This window comes from Emydura macquarii, unplaced genomic scaffold (assembly GCF_026122565.2).
Source record: "Emydura macquarii macquarii isolate MOO-44397 ecotype Brisbane River unplaced genomic scaffold, CSIRO-AGI_Emac_v2 contig_1263, whole genome shotgun sequence".
NCBI lineage: Eukaryota > Metazoa > Chordata > Testudines > Chelidae > Emydura > Emydura macquarii.
Window position 1 is genome coordinate 2,850,729 of NW_027131400.1, and position 16,646 is coordinate 2,867,374.

The 16,646-nt window shown below is 38.9% G+C and overlaps 1 protein-coding gene across 2 annotated transcripts in view; it reads right to left on the bottom strand.

Annotated features, from left to right (window-relative positions):
• ADCY1 (adenylate cyclase 1) overlaps positions 1-16,646 on the bottom strand; it is a 206,066-nt gene that overhangs the window by 34,908 nt on the left and 154,512 nt on the right. For both annotated transcript variants that reach the window (XM_067550338.1, XM_067550337.1), the window contains exons 8-12: positions 14,756-14,911; positions 11,616-11,810; positions 9,202-9,299; positions 6,446-6,530; positions 1,393-1,482 (exon numbers count right to left, since the gene is read on the bottom strand). In XM_067550338.1, the coding sequence (XP_067406439.1) occupies positions 1,393-1,482; positions 6,446-6,530; positions 9,202-9,299; positions 11,616-11,810; positions 14,756-14,911 (624 nt within the window). The remainder of the gene's footprint in view (positions 1-1,392; positions 1,483-6,445; positions 6,531-9,201; positions 9,300-11,615; positions 11,811-14,755; positions 14,912-16,646) is intronic.

Genomic DNA, 16,646 nt, shown 5'->3' on the forward strand with positions numbered 1-16,646 from the left:
ACTTTGAAGATTTAAGGTGATATGTAATAGCTGCATCAGAAAAGTTTATAGCTACATACAAGTAGATATTCTTACAACAGGATGGGACTAAATTCCTGATGACGCTTCTGAAAACAGCACTGCAGTTTCAGCGAGAAAGTCTGTGTTACTTGGAATTGTTACTCTACTTTAGGGAGTAGCCAAATAACAGGATATGAAAGTAGTGGTTTAGGTAAATCAAATACCTGATCTTCCAGCAGACATCTAAATATGTCTCGGGGGCGAGGTGCCTGTGTGGTGCTGAATCTTTTTTTCAAGTCATAAAAGGTCTCCATAATACTTGGCACTATACATCTTTAAATGCTTTATAAATATTAGGTAATTAACCCTCACAACACTTCTGTGAAATAGATAAGTAGATATTAATATGCCCATTTTAGGGGTTAGGGAACTGAAGCACAGAGAAGTCAAGTGATTTGTCCAAGATCACACAGCAGTTCAATGGAGGAGCCAGGAACAGAATTTAGAAATATGGAGCTTCTAGCTCTGTTTCACCATCCTATGTCTCTAACTTGGCTTTTAAGTTTCAGAAGGCCATATCGTGACACCACCTTTAACTGACAGCATCAGCCATCTTGTTATATACAGGTTATAATGAACTTTATTTTCAAAGCCAACAACGTTAATAGAAAAATTCCCTTTGGCTTCAGTGGGATCTGGATTGGGCCCAATGTTATTTCTTTGGCTCTTTATATATTTGTGTCCATACTGTCAAACCTGGGTTCCTAAATCCACATTTAAGCACTTAATAAAAGTGGCTTGATTTTCAGAAGTGCTGAACATCTGCAACTGTATACCAGAGCAATTACATAGGCCTAAAAGATAGATGGATATTATGACTAATACATTTATATACCTCCTTTCATTACATAATAATGTTGTTATTTCAAGATCTGATCTCTCATGATCTATCAGGTGTAGAAATAAATGTCCTATTCCATTTGAAAGTGTGGATTCCTTGATGAGTCACAAAATATCAGATGTTAAGCTGATCACTGGTCCAATACTGAGCATTTCAAATATAATTCTTCTATAACGTATGTAACATATGCAGAATATAGGATGGTGTGGTTTGACATGAAGATTTATTTCAGCACTAATTTGGAATGAATTGTACATTCCAACACTTCCACTACTCATAACCAACACAGCCATCCTACAGTCATGCCAATAAAAGCTTTAAATTACACCACGTTGCTATATATTCTTTATTAATGTGTATATATATATATATATTGTGAATGAGAGAGAAAGAAAATGGGATGAGATGGGGGGCTAAATGTGATCTATAACAGTTTATTCTTAAACTTACTGTTAAACTATATATACATTGGCTTATAGTTGTATACTCACCACGCACCCTTGAGCCACAGAGTAAATTAAGATCACAATAAAAATACACAATATGGTACGAATTTGTATTGTCAGGCACCCTGGAAAACACTGAAGGAGAAAAAAAAAGATGGTAAAATAAGGATATTTTAAATCCAAATAATGTAAAAAATGGGTGTCCTATTGTTTACAAGGATGTCAAATAAAATGGGAAGTAGATATATGAATTCTGCCTGCTGTAAAGTATAAAATGATAATAATAAAATCATAAATATGCACAAATATTTTAAGGATAGATAGATGTATTTTCTGTAACAAAAAGAAAACAGATTTGTAAGTTATTTCTCAGTATAATTAAAAATAGCTTTAATTTTGTTTTCAGTAGATTTCTGTTCACAATAAATACAACAAATGAGAATGCTCAAATTAGCATTCCATTCTGTACATGTGAAAAAATGGAAAAAAATAAACATTATAATAGTATGGTTTGGAAACGGTCGGTTGTACATGGCAACCCAAGATTCCAGACCATATATATATTGCACAGAATTTTGTAGTGATACTTCAGTCATAGTGAATGCCGGCTGAGTTTTAATTAGTAGAGTTTTAATTAGTAGTAAAAAAGTAATGTAATTTGTCAGACTAGGAAAAGCATTATGGAGCAAAGATGGTTAGTGAAGATAGAGTCTTGAGCATCCCTCTCTGATCCGTCATGTCCATCTGAGTATCTGAGCACTTGCTCTCAATACAAATGAAGCTCTGGGTTAGAAAGGGAGGACAACAGTTTGCCTGGAATGTGCACTCATGCTGGGTTGAGTTATACTGATCTACTTTGGTCCTATGGGAAGCAGCTTGCTTTCTTATCCCTTTGGCTGCAAATGAGTAGTACATTTGCTATAGCTAGGGGCTTGATCCTGCACCATTCAAATCAATGGGTTTTTTCCCAATGACTTAAATGGGAGCAGGATCAAGTCCTTGAAAAGAGGAGTTTCAGTGAGGGGGAACAGTAATGTACTTCACAGAAGAAGGAAAGTGCTTAGCCCCATCTGGGCTGGATTTGGTTTAGGGCCAGTGACAGTGAGGGAGAACCAATTTTTGGATGGCTGCAGGGAAACATATTTAAGCCACGCCTACTTGGTGTGGCACTCTGTCTCCCTCTAGTGGTGGCTAGGCCGACAAAAGATGAATGAGCCTGCTACAGTTTTGCTTGAGAGGTGCATCTTTTGGCTCAGGCAGTAGAAGGTCGTGTATTAAAGCTTCAGATGTCCCATGTTCGATCCCAGCTGCTGACAATTCACCCAGGATTTACAAGTACTGCCTTGGAACTCATGCTCTCCCTTTCACTTGTGGAGACACGGACTCACTGGGTTTATGACACCTGTCTGCATGGCAGTGAGAGAAATGTGACTGGTGATTGCAGGTGAATTGTATTCATTTTTATTGCAAAATGGAATACTAATTCTGTGACTACGGAATACTAATTCTGTGGCTAATTAATTACACCAATAGACCAAAACAAAACTCAATGAGTATTATGTGATCTTGAAACACATTCTAGTTTTAATATGGACAAAAGGATAAAGCCCACATGGCTGTAACAAGAGAAACAATTATTGTAATATCAATAATATTTTGCTATAAACAACATGTTTAAAGCAGAATGGGATAAATTCATCCCTAGTAAGTGCAATAAAGTTACACCAGGAATCAATTTGATCATTTGTCAATATCATTAAACTATGAAGGGACATAACGATAATACATTAATAAAACAAATCTTTCCTACAGCAGTAAACTTTGTCAGCACACAGTATCTTCACACATTGTCCACTATGAGACTCAAGAGTTGAAGATCTACTATGTCATGATAAGGGGAAAGGGTCAGCACTGTGACAAATACTGTGAAGTACAGCAGGGGACAGAACTCATAGCTGGGAACAAATTCCAATACACATCATACACAGGTGATGTGATTCAGTACCTAACACAACAAACAATAACTATAATCCCATCGTATCACAGGAAATATATTTTCACTGTATAGTCAATGATTCAGTTTGCAGTGCAAGTAATTCAAGGATAATTTCCTTTTTCCTCACCAACGCAATAATAGGAATAATAAAATAAAGAATATTCTGTTAGTGCAATGATAACGTTGCACAGTTAAAATGACAAAAAGGTAGCAAAAGGCAAAATGGAGATTCCAACAGCTATCTTGCCCACATTGTGTATCCTGAACATTTTATGGTATACATATGGTATAAAAAGTAATTAAATAAGCAACAAGCTTAACTAGAAAAATCAAGTATAATTAATGTATGTAAGACTTGGCCGAATTAAGGTTGCTCTTAAACTTTTGCATTTTGACCTTTTTTTTAAAAATGAATTTGGTATTACAACTGCTGTATTAATGTAGGTTTTTGCATGCCATTGCCTTTATTTATATTTATTTTCAGAAACGCTGTATAGCCATTAATTATTTAATCACCTCCAGATTCCCTACAAGGTTGGTAAATACCTGTATTATTATTTTTCCCATTTTATATGAAGAAAGCAAGGCCCAAAGAAATTGAGTGAATTGTCCAATGTCATACAGCAAGAGTGTGTCAGAGTCAAGATTAGAATACAGGAGTTCCTGGCTCCCAGTCCCACACTCAACAAACCAGACTAAGATGCTTCTCTAGACAACTGCTGATGTTATATATGGAATTTTCTATTTCTCTGTTTTCTAAGATAGGGTTCAATCGGTAAGGTGCTGAACACCTTTACTGGGGTTGTGAGTGTGCTCAACTCCCATTGACTTTAACAACATCAGGAGCATACCTTAAGTTTATATTAGCCTCAAAGGACCTTCATAAAGGGAAAGATTTCCTATCGGCTGCATGAGTATGACCCACTGTGCCTTTTTCGAAACAAACAAGAGAGACTAACAAAATTACTCCCAAATAATTATATAAGGTGGTAAATAAAGATTTGCTCTTTGCCACATACTCTGCTAATTAAACTATTTACATTTCCAGAAAACAATTCCTCTCCTCTAGCCAAAGGGCATTTTTCTTAATTTAAAACAATTGTGTACTAATCAGCAGAGCTGATTAATTGTGTGTGTATTTTCTCCTGATCTTTATCTGAGAATACCAAATGAAGACTAATTCAGGAAAGACTTCTTTCACCAGAAAAATTAGTCTCTGCAGATCCTTACCCTGATTTAGGAAACATAATTTTCTCCTTCTAAAGTGTGCAGAATGTCCTTTTGCTTTATTCCCATTTTGAAAATGTAATACAGGATAATTAATCAGCATTAAACGTTTTGAAAAAGGCCAGAGTTTGATTGGGTAAGACGTTGTCTATTGAAGTCAATGGGCGCTTTCATGGGAGGGTGAACAAAGAGTTTGAAAAAATCGGAAGACTGGCCCAGCATTCTGCAGAGGGTAACAGGAGAAACATTAGACCCAGGGTATACCTGCACTACAATCACAGGGTATGGTCATGTAGTAACCATGACCCTGGCGCTAGCACTTGCTGCAGCTTTGATGCAGAAGCACAGAACGCTGTCCTGAGGAGAGAGACAGCCAATCAGAGGGCAACCCGAGCTGAGGTGGGGGCTTGGAATCTGCTTGGAGTGGGGCAGCTGGACAAAGCTGTTAGAGAAGAAAGAGGGAAGGAGAAGATGCTAGATGCCGAGCTAGCAGATGAACCAGAGTTGAGGTGGGAGGTGAGGTGATAAAATAAAAGAACAGAGGAATAAAGTAGGGGGTTGGGACGTGAGGAGGAGGAAAGAAGGAAAACAGGAAAGGTTTCAGGCCAGGAGAAGCAGAAAAGAAATAGATCTGGTCACGTGAGCATAAACTATTAGAGAAGGGAAGTAGAGGGAAATCAAATCTACAGACATACCAGAGAGAGAGTACAGGGAGAAAATGAAAGGACATATAATTGGTGAAAAAGGGCACTGATCAAAAAGCTATGCTATATGAAAACAGATCCTGAAATAGTAAACAAGAAGCCCACCCACAAAAGACCTGCAGTATATGAATAGAGGGAATGACCTTTTGAATATCTATTCACAGAATACAGTTCAAAGGTGCCTACGGGATAATCATAGGGGGCCCACGAGTGAAGATAAACTTGTGGATAGAGGTGGTGAAAAGAGGTACCATCCCAGGGACATTTGGTATTAATTACACAGAGTACAGAAGAACAGTATGTACAAGCTCTTAAAGATTAATGTGTTGGTAACCCATAGTTTATGATTGTAAGTATTTGTAACGTGATTGTAATATGATTGGAATGTTTTATATCATTTATATTCCTGATACAATTTTGCGGTTTTTTCCCTTTTAAAGTTTTAAAAACGGAAGATTGTGCCTTTTGTCTTGGTTTGCTTCTGCCTCTCCTCACAGTTAGCTTAGCCTCACCTAGGCAGACCACTGCAGTTACAGTGCTGCTAGACAGAGCCACGCTGGCTTTGATCTAGCTAGCTTGGATCCTGGACCTTTGAAGCTGCATCAGTGCACGCTGAAGCACAAGCGAAGTGAGTGAGTAATTACTTAGGGTTACAGGAGGCTTGTGCAGATCAGATGAATGCCAGCTTGGGTATGTTTACTCCAGCTGCAATCACACCTTCTGACTGCAGCATTGACATACTCCTAGGTACTGAGGAGAAAGAAGGGGACTGCTTGAGTGTTGAGCAGCTGTCAGGGAAGGAAGTCAGGTCACAGCACTTGTTTGGAGGGACAGTGGAAGAGTTCGGCAGCTGCTGGTGGGTGGTAAAGATCCAGAGAAAGAGAATGCATAGGGTTAATGAAATAGTGGTACTATAAAGATTCACCTGCCCGCACTGCTCAAAAGTATGTCTAGCAGAGGGAAAAAGGCACCTTTAAAGTGAGCCAGCCCTAGATTTGCTGGTTCTGTTTGGAGTTTCTAAGGCAGTGCTTTGCTACAGATTAGGCAAATTAGAAAAATATACAGATGACATCATGCTATGAAGTGTGCACAGGTGGCATCAGGTTCCAAATAACTGCCACCGAATAAAACTCTTGAAGGAAGAGATATCACGAAGACTCAAATCACTTACTTGTACTCGTGTGACTTGTAGGTACATAATACAAGCCACTAGGAAGCAGATGCAGAACACCAGGAGGACAAGGACTATGGTACTCCTAGAAGAAAAAAATGCAGAAGTAAACCAATGCAACTAAAGAGTGTATCTGAGCTAGTTGTACTGATGTTTTTCTAAAGCCGTTTGGTGGATTAGGGCAATGCATGTGGGATTTTTCCCCCTTCAAAGTAAAATTGACAGACAGAGGGAGTTCTCACTTTGTTTTAGTCTTTTTCCTGTTGTGCTGCCTGAAATCCTCTGGTGAAATAAATGCCTTATTCTCAAAAATGACAATTTAATAGTTTTTCTTGTTCATAGTATCTACAAGGAAGCTTGCAGGGCGAATCTCAGATTCTCAACTGTATTGTGTCTCAGGGATTTATATTACTTTTTAATTGCAGGTTAATACAGCATATCTTGCACTATGTCCCCTTATAAATGAAGAGTTTACTTAGCCTTCAGGGCTTGGCTGATATATAATGGTTATCATTTCCTCTGTTTTACTCTTTGTGAGAGAAAGAAGGAATTATAAAGATTAGAGATTTGTCCACTTGATCACTTATTGAATCAGACCTTGGCTGCTCCATTTCAGCTGCTCCAATGGTGCAGAGCAACCAGAAATTTAACAGATCTCAGCCCTGAGGATTCCCCATGCATAGGGGAAAACTTGGGTACTACAGAGTTGCTACAGCAACTTCTATGCCACATTCCCTCCCAGCCCCCAAAGCAGGATGTGAAACTGGGAGAAAGGGGGCATGGCCAGGCATTCATACACCTGGAGGATCCTTGGCAGCTGGAGCAGCCCCTTGGGTATGTGAGCAACCAGGCATAAATTACAGCATCCATGCAGCTGTGCTAATTTATGTTTGGGCTAATTTATGCTTATTGAGGGTGCATATAAGTGGTTTAATCTTTAATCATAGCTCAGCCAGACCAGAGGTTAGGGGCCAGTATGTCTATGTCTGTGCTCTTTATCGTCGGCACCAAAAATCTCTTGCTCTTATAGGGTTTTAAAATCCAATAGTGGAAAAAGAGTGACTGCTTTGCAGTGGAATTTCTCCAAGTCACTATCTGATCCCCATAATTGTCCCTGATTTCAACTTTAGAGAAGTGCCTGCAGTAATACTGAGACTTTTTTAAAAAAAATCAGTGATACTATAGCTGGGGCTATGCTCTTAGGGCAGGAATTGCTGTTCGCTATGTGGTTGTCCAGAGCCTGGCACAATGGGGCTGTTGTAACAGATATGGCAATTTTCTGCATTGTATCTTTGGGGGGTTACGTTCTTGTTAAGAAAGAGCTGTGTGGTAACTTAACCGCGTGTAATTATGCCGGTGGTAGCCTCTGAGAAGGCAAAGCAGGCATCCTGACTTGCTGGGGAATTCACAGTGTAGGCAGGAAACTGTGCAGCCTGGAAACATCCAGTCAGGAGGAAGAGAGAGATGCATGTCTCCATCCAAAACAGATGACAGCTAAAGAGCCAGGAGCCTAAAAGTGGATACCCTTGCTGGACCACAGAAGGGGAACCCAGGTACAGTTGCCCTAATTTGTGACAGCCAGGCCTGGGTGGTCTGGAGGTGCTATCATGATATAAATATTAATAACAACGGTAGATAGCAGGTGCAACCATGCTTTTAAGGCACCGGCTGGTGTATGGTACAGACTCATCCCATGGTTGGTCAGTGTAGGTACACAGGATCATAGCCTAAATTTCCCCCACTTCCTTTGGAGAGGCAAGCACCACTTGGTCCGTGCAGTCCTTTGATCACAAGGACTGTGAAAGTGTCAGACCCTAGTGACAGTCTGTCTCCCTATGTTCACCCATTCTATAAGACTATAATAAATTTGATGCTTATAAAAAGGGCCGTAGTTATTTAGTGACCATCTGGGTCAGGACTTCAGGTTAACATCTCATCTGACCGCATGCCAGCTGAACAACGCTGTGGAACACCATGATGTTGCACTGGTCAATTACTGATTCAGACCGAAAAAGTTGCACTTCCTGAATCACCAGCACCTCTCTCTGCAGCATCCACAGGAAGTGTTCTTGGACAGCATTTCTTCGGAGTACTGACCTGGTCGGTTCTTTCAAAGGCTGCGACAAAATCGCACCCAAGCGTTTCAAATCTCGGAAAAAGCAAGGTCTTGCTAGGAAAACCCCGATCTCCCTGACTCACAAAACTTTTGACTTGGGAAAGCTAGTAACATTTTCAAAAGCAGCATGTGATGACGGAAGAAACGAATTCCGGTCAGTAGAGACAAAGGCAGTCAGGAAGGATGTAGGTCATGTTATTGCAACAGGCGCGAAAAAATAACAAAGCAACAAAAAGCTTGATGACTATAGCAGGGGAGAAATATTCCCAGAAGGACTGTGAAACAATAACAAAATCCTTCACGTTATTTCTCTGTGTTAAAAGCCAGACTCTGATCAGTCATTGCATGAGCACACAAAGACCTACAGCCTTTGCTCACTGTGCTGCCTATTAAAGGGCTGTGACATTACCAAGGTTACAATCTGGACTGTTGGAAAGCTTTGTCCCCTCCGTTATCCAGCCTGGGGTGCCTTTTGCCCTGCTTTTATACTCCTGGCCTGCTCACACATAGCCTTCAGCACTGAAACCTGATCTAGTAAACTGATGCTAATAGTATGTGCTTCAGTTCTTGCTAATGCTTGGATCTAGACAAGATCATTGAAAATGCAGCGTTTTGGATTAAAATAGCAAGAGATACTTACTGTGGGATTATTAGAAGGTAGACGAGGCCAAATAAGGCAGCTAGAATTAGTGAAAGAACTACAGCACTGGTAAAATATTCATCCTGAAGCTGGTGGTACTGTGAATGAGAGAGGAGATGCACGAAAGACAGTTAATGAAGTGTATATACCATACCTCCTGACTCTAAACCAGGAACAACCGTGGCTTAAAATAAAGTGTGCTCCTATATTTCCACATATTTACAAACTTAGTAATGAATATGGTTTAATTCACAGCCAGAAAATCTCATTATATTATTATTCAGATAGCAACAGCGTCTGATGTAGTTAAGATTGCATGACACTTTCCTTTCTCACCCTGTTTCTGTACCTCATATCTTTCCCAAACATTCAACTTTCAGCTCTGCCCAGAGGTGAATTTATTTTTGAAAGCTTGAGCAAAAAGAGTTCAGCTCCTTTGTGACAGAATGGGGAGGAAAAAATACACTTTTCCCGTTATTAAGAAAAATCCTTGCTGCTTTCAAACAGCTCTTCAACTGAAACAGCTGAAGGAAGAACACTGCTGTGTGGCATGGAAATAGCTCTTATTGAAAGATGTGGATGAATCATTGGTTTTGTGGAACCAAGTCATGAGTCTGATAAAATACTGTGCTTCACAGGCAAAGAAGAATGAAGTGCCAATTTCCGATTTCAGTTTCACAAGCATAAACCTGGACTTTTTTCACTCAATGGAGCTACAGGATTTACACCAGTGTAATTGAGATTGAAATGTGGTGCTAAGCTTAGAAAGTGTGCAGATAAACAAGACCTCATGTGCACCATTGTCAAGTGTGCAGCAGCCGAGCCAATGGTCCACATGCTCAAACCCTGTGAATTTCTAGATGTAAGTGCACTTTGGAGAGTGCACAGCTGATAGCCGTGCTATTATGCACCTTACAAACAGCTCAGAGGTTGTCTTCTGTGGAATTCTTAGGGAAAGGGCTCATCTCATGGGGTTTAGCCCTCCAAAAATTGCAGGTTATGGAATTTCCAAACTATTGCATTTTTTTCTTCTCCCAAAATTAATAGAACTTTGAAGATCTTTCTATGGATTTTTGTTGTTCTTTTCTTTTTTCTCCTCTGCCCCATCTCCTCTCTTTCCAGTGCCTACTCCAACTATATGGAAATGAGAGAGTGGGCAGCACAGAGCTGGCTAAAACAACTTTACATGACCTGAGGATTCCCTTCTCTCCAGAGGAATCCTTGCTACTAGTTTAGGGCAGATTTGCAGATGCTTTATACAAATCACCAGTTAAATAAAAATCGTTTTTGTAAAGTTCTAAATATATATTTCCACAAGCTTTCATATACCTTCACCCAAAAAAAGAGCTCTTTTCTCTTTGGGAAAGCTCACTCATTTTTATAGCTATACAGGAAGGCCTTTTTAAAAAAAAAAAAAAAAACCCAATGAAAATTAAAAGATTAGTCTTTGGCAACTGAAATGAATGATAATGGGTAAAAATTCAGTTTTATGTGTGGGGAGTTAGCCCCCTGACACTGAACAGTGGTGACAATGTATCCTTGACTATATGACTTATATTTGAGAAAAATAAGGGCTACTGCTAAATTAGTCCAAAATCACACCACTTCTGCCTTCCCTCACATAAAAAAAAATTAAAAAAAATAACCATCTAAGCTAAGGCTATTCGGCTCTTACCTCAATGTAACTACAATGAAATCAGTGGAGTTACTCGAGATTTATATCCACATACATGAGTTAGATCACAATCGAACACAATAAAACATCAGGTTATAATCCTAATATGGGATCATCGTCTACCTGATCCAGGAACAGAGGGAAGCTTCTGCATGTGACTCTCCCCTCTCCTGTGCAACTGCATGGTGGTCAGTTGTTTCCCCTAACTCTGGAGTCCAAAGAATGGATCCACAGTTGGGCATGTAGCAGAGACTGGCAGTTTGGGGAAGCAGTGGGCAGGTTTGGGTCCAGAAGAGATGAACATCAACTCCTGGCACTAGCTTTACAGAAATTCTCCAGAAAATATAATGTGGCCTTTTTACACAGGGTAGGCTACTATAAGGAGCCACAGGACCTGAAGGGGCAAGTGCCTCTGCATGGATGACTGAGCCTCCCTCCCTCGTATGGCTCTAAATGTAGACCCAGCAGCCTCTTATTCAGGGCAGGAAATACAATCTCCATCCTCCAATGGAATGACAGGGAAGGAAATCCACAAGGGAATCCTCACTGGGATTTTCTCCTCTTTAGCCCCGTCCTGTGGATTTCTGCAAGAGGGGGGAGTTCAGTCTTTTGGTTGGCTATGATAGACTTTGTAATATAATTTAAAGATAATGAGCAAAATTTGGACCTTGTTTAAGAAGGTGCAACTCCATCTGGCCCATCATCTTTGATTAGTGAAGTTATTAAAATTCTCACTTACTTTATGCTCACGTTCAATTTGTTTATACTTGAGGGTAAAGAAATTCAAGTCAGCCATCTCGGACTCAGTTTGCCGGGCCTCTATCAAACGGCTGATGTATCTGTTTACTCGAGTTCCTGGTGTGGTGTATACCACATTTGTAGAAAAAGAGGAACGATTCCTGAGTTTTTCAGAGGCTGTCCTTAATGCTCTCCTCTGTAGCAGAAAGAAAAATGAGAGTGTAACTGTTATTCACTGCAGTCACATTATCAGTGATGTCTCATTTGTATTGTGAAATCCCCAGTCAGCATCAGGAATCTGTTGAGCTAAACAAATACAATTTTTTAGATAAGTACATAGAAAGACACAGTCCTTGCCCCAATCAACTTACAGTCTAATTACAGATTAATTACAATTTTGCATGTGAAATACTGACCCCACTAAAATGAATGGCAAAACTCCCATTGACTTCATTGGGGCCAGGATTTCACTCCTCATCCTTAAAAATTCCCTCTACATAATGTCCTCTCCAGTATTCTACTCCGCCACTGCAGAGGCAGCTAGCTCAGCCCAGAACAGGGTGACTTGATCAGCAAAGTAACATGAAAATTGATCACAAATGAGAAAAACTCAATTCTGTGACTTAGTGGAGACAACTCAAATGAAACTAGACTGTGCACGCCCCTGAAGAGTTCTGCTGTTCAGCATGACTTGGATGGTATAGTATTTTCAAAACAACCTTTCTCCTTCACCACCACAGCATAAGACTTTGAATAAGACTTCTTTCACCTAGGACATAAGAAGAAGGATCTTCGTCGTCACTATTAGCAGCTTGTTATAGAAAGGTCGCAGTGCTGTCAATGTTTACTAGCTCTCTTTTTCAAAGGCTATGTACCAAGAAAATATGTTTGAGATTTTACAATTCCCTTTCAAAGCCACAGCTCAGGAGACAAAGGTGACCAGAGAGGTGGTGAGCATAGTTAAATTTATTCAGAATGAATAGAAGTTTCTTTTCTTACTATGTGTGATGCAGGAGTGGCTGATCTTCTTAAAAACAAAACACAACACACAAACAAAGACAAAGCAGCAGCTGGCCGACTAACCCACACAAGCAGGCTTCTCTGTAAAGCAGATATGTGAAGCTAGTGATCAGTCAGGAAATACTACAGACCAGTGGTTTTATTCAGAAGTAGTCCCTGATAAACACTGGAAGAGACTCCATAGCATAGATAAAATACCTTATCAGTTCTCTCACTGTTTTCCTGTTTTCATACTGACACTATAATATTGACGCTAAATGCTTATGACACAACTACAATAACTGCTTAAGTTTTGCCTTTTGAGTTTAATATATAGAATAAGCATGTAAACTGAAGAGTCACTGTGTTAACTTCAAGTACATGTAACCACACAAATAGATTACCACTCATTTCAGATACTTTTATTTTGGTGCTTCTGTGCTTAATAGTTTTGCTTTCTAAACTAAATTTTGCAGGCCTTTTTTTTTTTTTTTTTTTTCAATTAATTGACCTAGATTTTGTTTGGGTTTTCTATTGAAGAGAATTAAAATGAGTGAGCTATTAGTCCATAAAATTAGCTACTGTGCATATATAATTATTTTTTCAATTATTTTCTAATATGTATTGTACCTCTTTTTCATGTTACAGACTTTCATGATATCTCAAGTTTTTGCCAGGTATTTTGCAAGAGATAATTTATTGTAGCACAGATGCAGACAACACTTGGCCAGCTTCAAAAAATTTTGAGCTATATATGGTATTCATCATTTAAGAAATAATTATCTCTGAAGGAAGCCTGGACAGCAGCTTGATTTGTATAGATAAACATTTTATATCATGTTCCTTGAGATAAGAGTCCCATATGAGTTGCAAAGACTTGAAGCAGAACTAGGTAAGTTAAAGATAACATTATAGCAGTGACTTTGTATGTTCTGACTTTGGGGAATATAAAAAAGTTCCCTAACCTGTTATAGGTTTTGCCTGTGTACTATGCATACACACATAGCCACACAAAAAGCAGACTGTAAATTGTCACTTAAATTTTATAGAAAAAACATGGATTTTTCAAAATACTCAAAGAGCGGCAGCATTTAAAAGACTCAATTCAGAGCTGTGAGTTACATGCTATTTCTATAAATGGCAAATTAAGTCTGCAATAATTTTAAGAAATTTGAGTTTTAGTCCAAAAAGGGCTGCCTTTTTTATTTCTGAGTTCTGCCAGTACTGGGAGAAACAAAATTTTCACAAACAGGAGAGTTCTTATACTGTCAGGAAGGCAGATTTGGATTTGAAGTTTCTCAGATTCTATCTCATTTATGTCACACAGTCCAATACATAGCTCAAATGCCAATGAATGAACTTCCTGCTCTGTAGCAGTTGACATTCAAGCAGCAAACTATGTAACATCGCCACCCACTGGCAAAGTAAATGATCTAACAACTCTTTCAAACTTTTTTGGTTTCAACACCAATCAGCTTTATGATTCATAGTTACTAGTCACATTTTTATATCAAAATGTACAGACATACAAATATACCTACTTTCTGTATGCTACTGCATGTTACAGTGTTGTCAGCTGAAAATGAGACAAACTCCAGGGATTTGCAAAAACAGCTTTTTAAAATTTCTGCAGTGGCCTCAGGAACTTTTTTCTGAAGGATAAGTCCCAGCTACTTGTGATATGTGTGTGTGCACACATGTCTGGGGGATTTTGCACTGAGATCTGCTACACTTAAGCTTTGTCTATACTGGGGAAATTCTGTAAAAGTTTCTCACCATTGCTAGCACCAGTTCAGCTTCAGCACTGGGGAGAACAATAGGATCCCTAGCACAGAGCCTGCTGTTACTTACTTTTTCAAGCATCAAATCATTTTAGTATGCTAAGAGAAAGTCTAATTTACATGGTGCTTGAAATGCACAGATAAGGCACCTGTGGCTGCCAAAGAATTAAAGCTGCTATTACCTACCGAGCAAAAACAACATTAGCAACGATGGGGAATTTTTTGTAGACAAGGGTTTATAACAACAGGACTGTACATATGTAGCAATAACCTTCTTTTGGTTTAGTTTGTGAGACAACATGGAGCAATATACATTTTAAAAGCACACATTGAAGGATCTTAGAGAATTCTTATTAATTACCTTATCATCATCCTCACATGTCATGACATTGGAGAAAGGTATCTCAGCTTTGAACATCTTACGACAATGCATGAGCTGGACCAGCAGGTAGCAGACTGTTTTGAACTTCATTCTTTTGGCAGGCTTTATGTCTGAGAGAATCAGTCCTGGAAATATCTATCAGGAAATAAAAAAAACAAGAAAAAGAGACACAAGTTTACATACATATATACCATCCAATGATCAGAATAAGCATGAAAACATTATAAATGAATACTCTGATCAAACAATGTATTTTATTACCCACCATATTTTCTCCAGGTTAGAACATTTCTCCTTTTTATATCTAATATATAGAATGTGTTTAACATTCTATTTTTAAGCACAACATATCTAATATTTCAAATATGAGTTTCTTTAGAAACTCAGAGTACAAAACACACATTAGCAACTGATGTACAAGAGAGGCATTATTTGTATTTCTTCTTTTACTTTATATTCATTTGACTTAATAACCATCTTTTTCTGAAAATAAAAACAGCATGTGAGAAATATAACCATGAGTGAGCTTTTCTGTTTATTTCTTTTCTTTTTATAACATTTCTGTCATGTTCTTCTTACCTTCACTCTCCCATTTTAGCCATTAGAGTTTTCATTAAAACAGATAATAAGGACAGTTCTGGTTCCAGGATACACACATGCATCCATGGAGTCATGATCAGGAGAGGAGCTAGGAGATACAACTATTAACCCCACATCTTACTTTTTCAAAACTGGGAACATTGAGTCATGGAGAGGAATTCTGGGGTAGGTGTTCCTGGGTCCACTTCTTTTAGCACAGAGGCCCCGATTCAGAAAACGCACTTGCTTAACTTTTAAGCATAAGTAACACCCATTGACTTTATTGGAATTTAAGCATATGCTCACATGCTGTTCTGAGATTAGAACCAGGGCCAGAACCCCTTGATCTATTCTCAGGAGCTATGCAACCTCATCTGCTCGGATTATTCATGCGTCTGACATGCGTAACCTGTGAAGGAGGAGCTGCGAGAATTTTGAAAGAACACACTACCTGCCAGAACAGTAACAAAGAAATACCATCATTCTCAACAAATTATTTTGCACCTATTTTGGGGGCAAAAGTGAAGAGACCCAGAGTTTGGTTCATAGTGCTCATGCACCTGAAATATATTCTCAACCCTGAGCAAAGTGCAGATCTTTGTCCTTGTAAACTAAGGAATATATCCCCTGAAATGAGTATAAAGGATTTGGTTTATAATTGCCATTAAGAGTCGAGAAGTGTGACAGTTGTTTACTGCAGCATTATGGGTCTATTGCATGCTCATAATTGGGATGCGCCCATGCCCATCAGGATTCAGGGGAAACAATCCCTTACTTCTCCAAAATCATTTATTCTATAGCTCTCCTCTACCTACACCAACCATGAGAAATGTTAGAGAAGGAAGTTTGGACTAATTAAAGGGAATCCAAAAAAGTGATTCAGGGGAGCCTGCTGCAGATGAGTGAGTGTCCCGGCATATATGGAGGGTTTAACTGCTCTATCTTGATAGCACAGATCCAATGCACTGTGGCAATGTGCTAGCCAGAGACAGTACACTAAACGAAAATGTCATCTTGGTTGCTAAAAGTCCTAGACATAACAGAAAATGTTTGGTCCAGGTTTCCATTGTTTGGTTATATCGCTTTTCTGGGGAGTGCTCAAGTTATTAGTTGGCATTTAGAATTTGATATTCAATCTCCATGATGCAATGATGTCAACTGCTTCATTACGTCAAATCTTAATGAGCTGGGTACAAAGGAAGAAGTAAATCGGAACCGTTTGCTCAGATTCCTAGGGTGAATGTGTACATACTTGGTCACCTGAATTTAGAGAAACCTGGGACAAATTTTC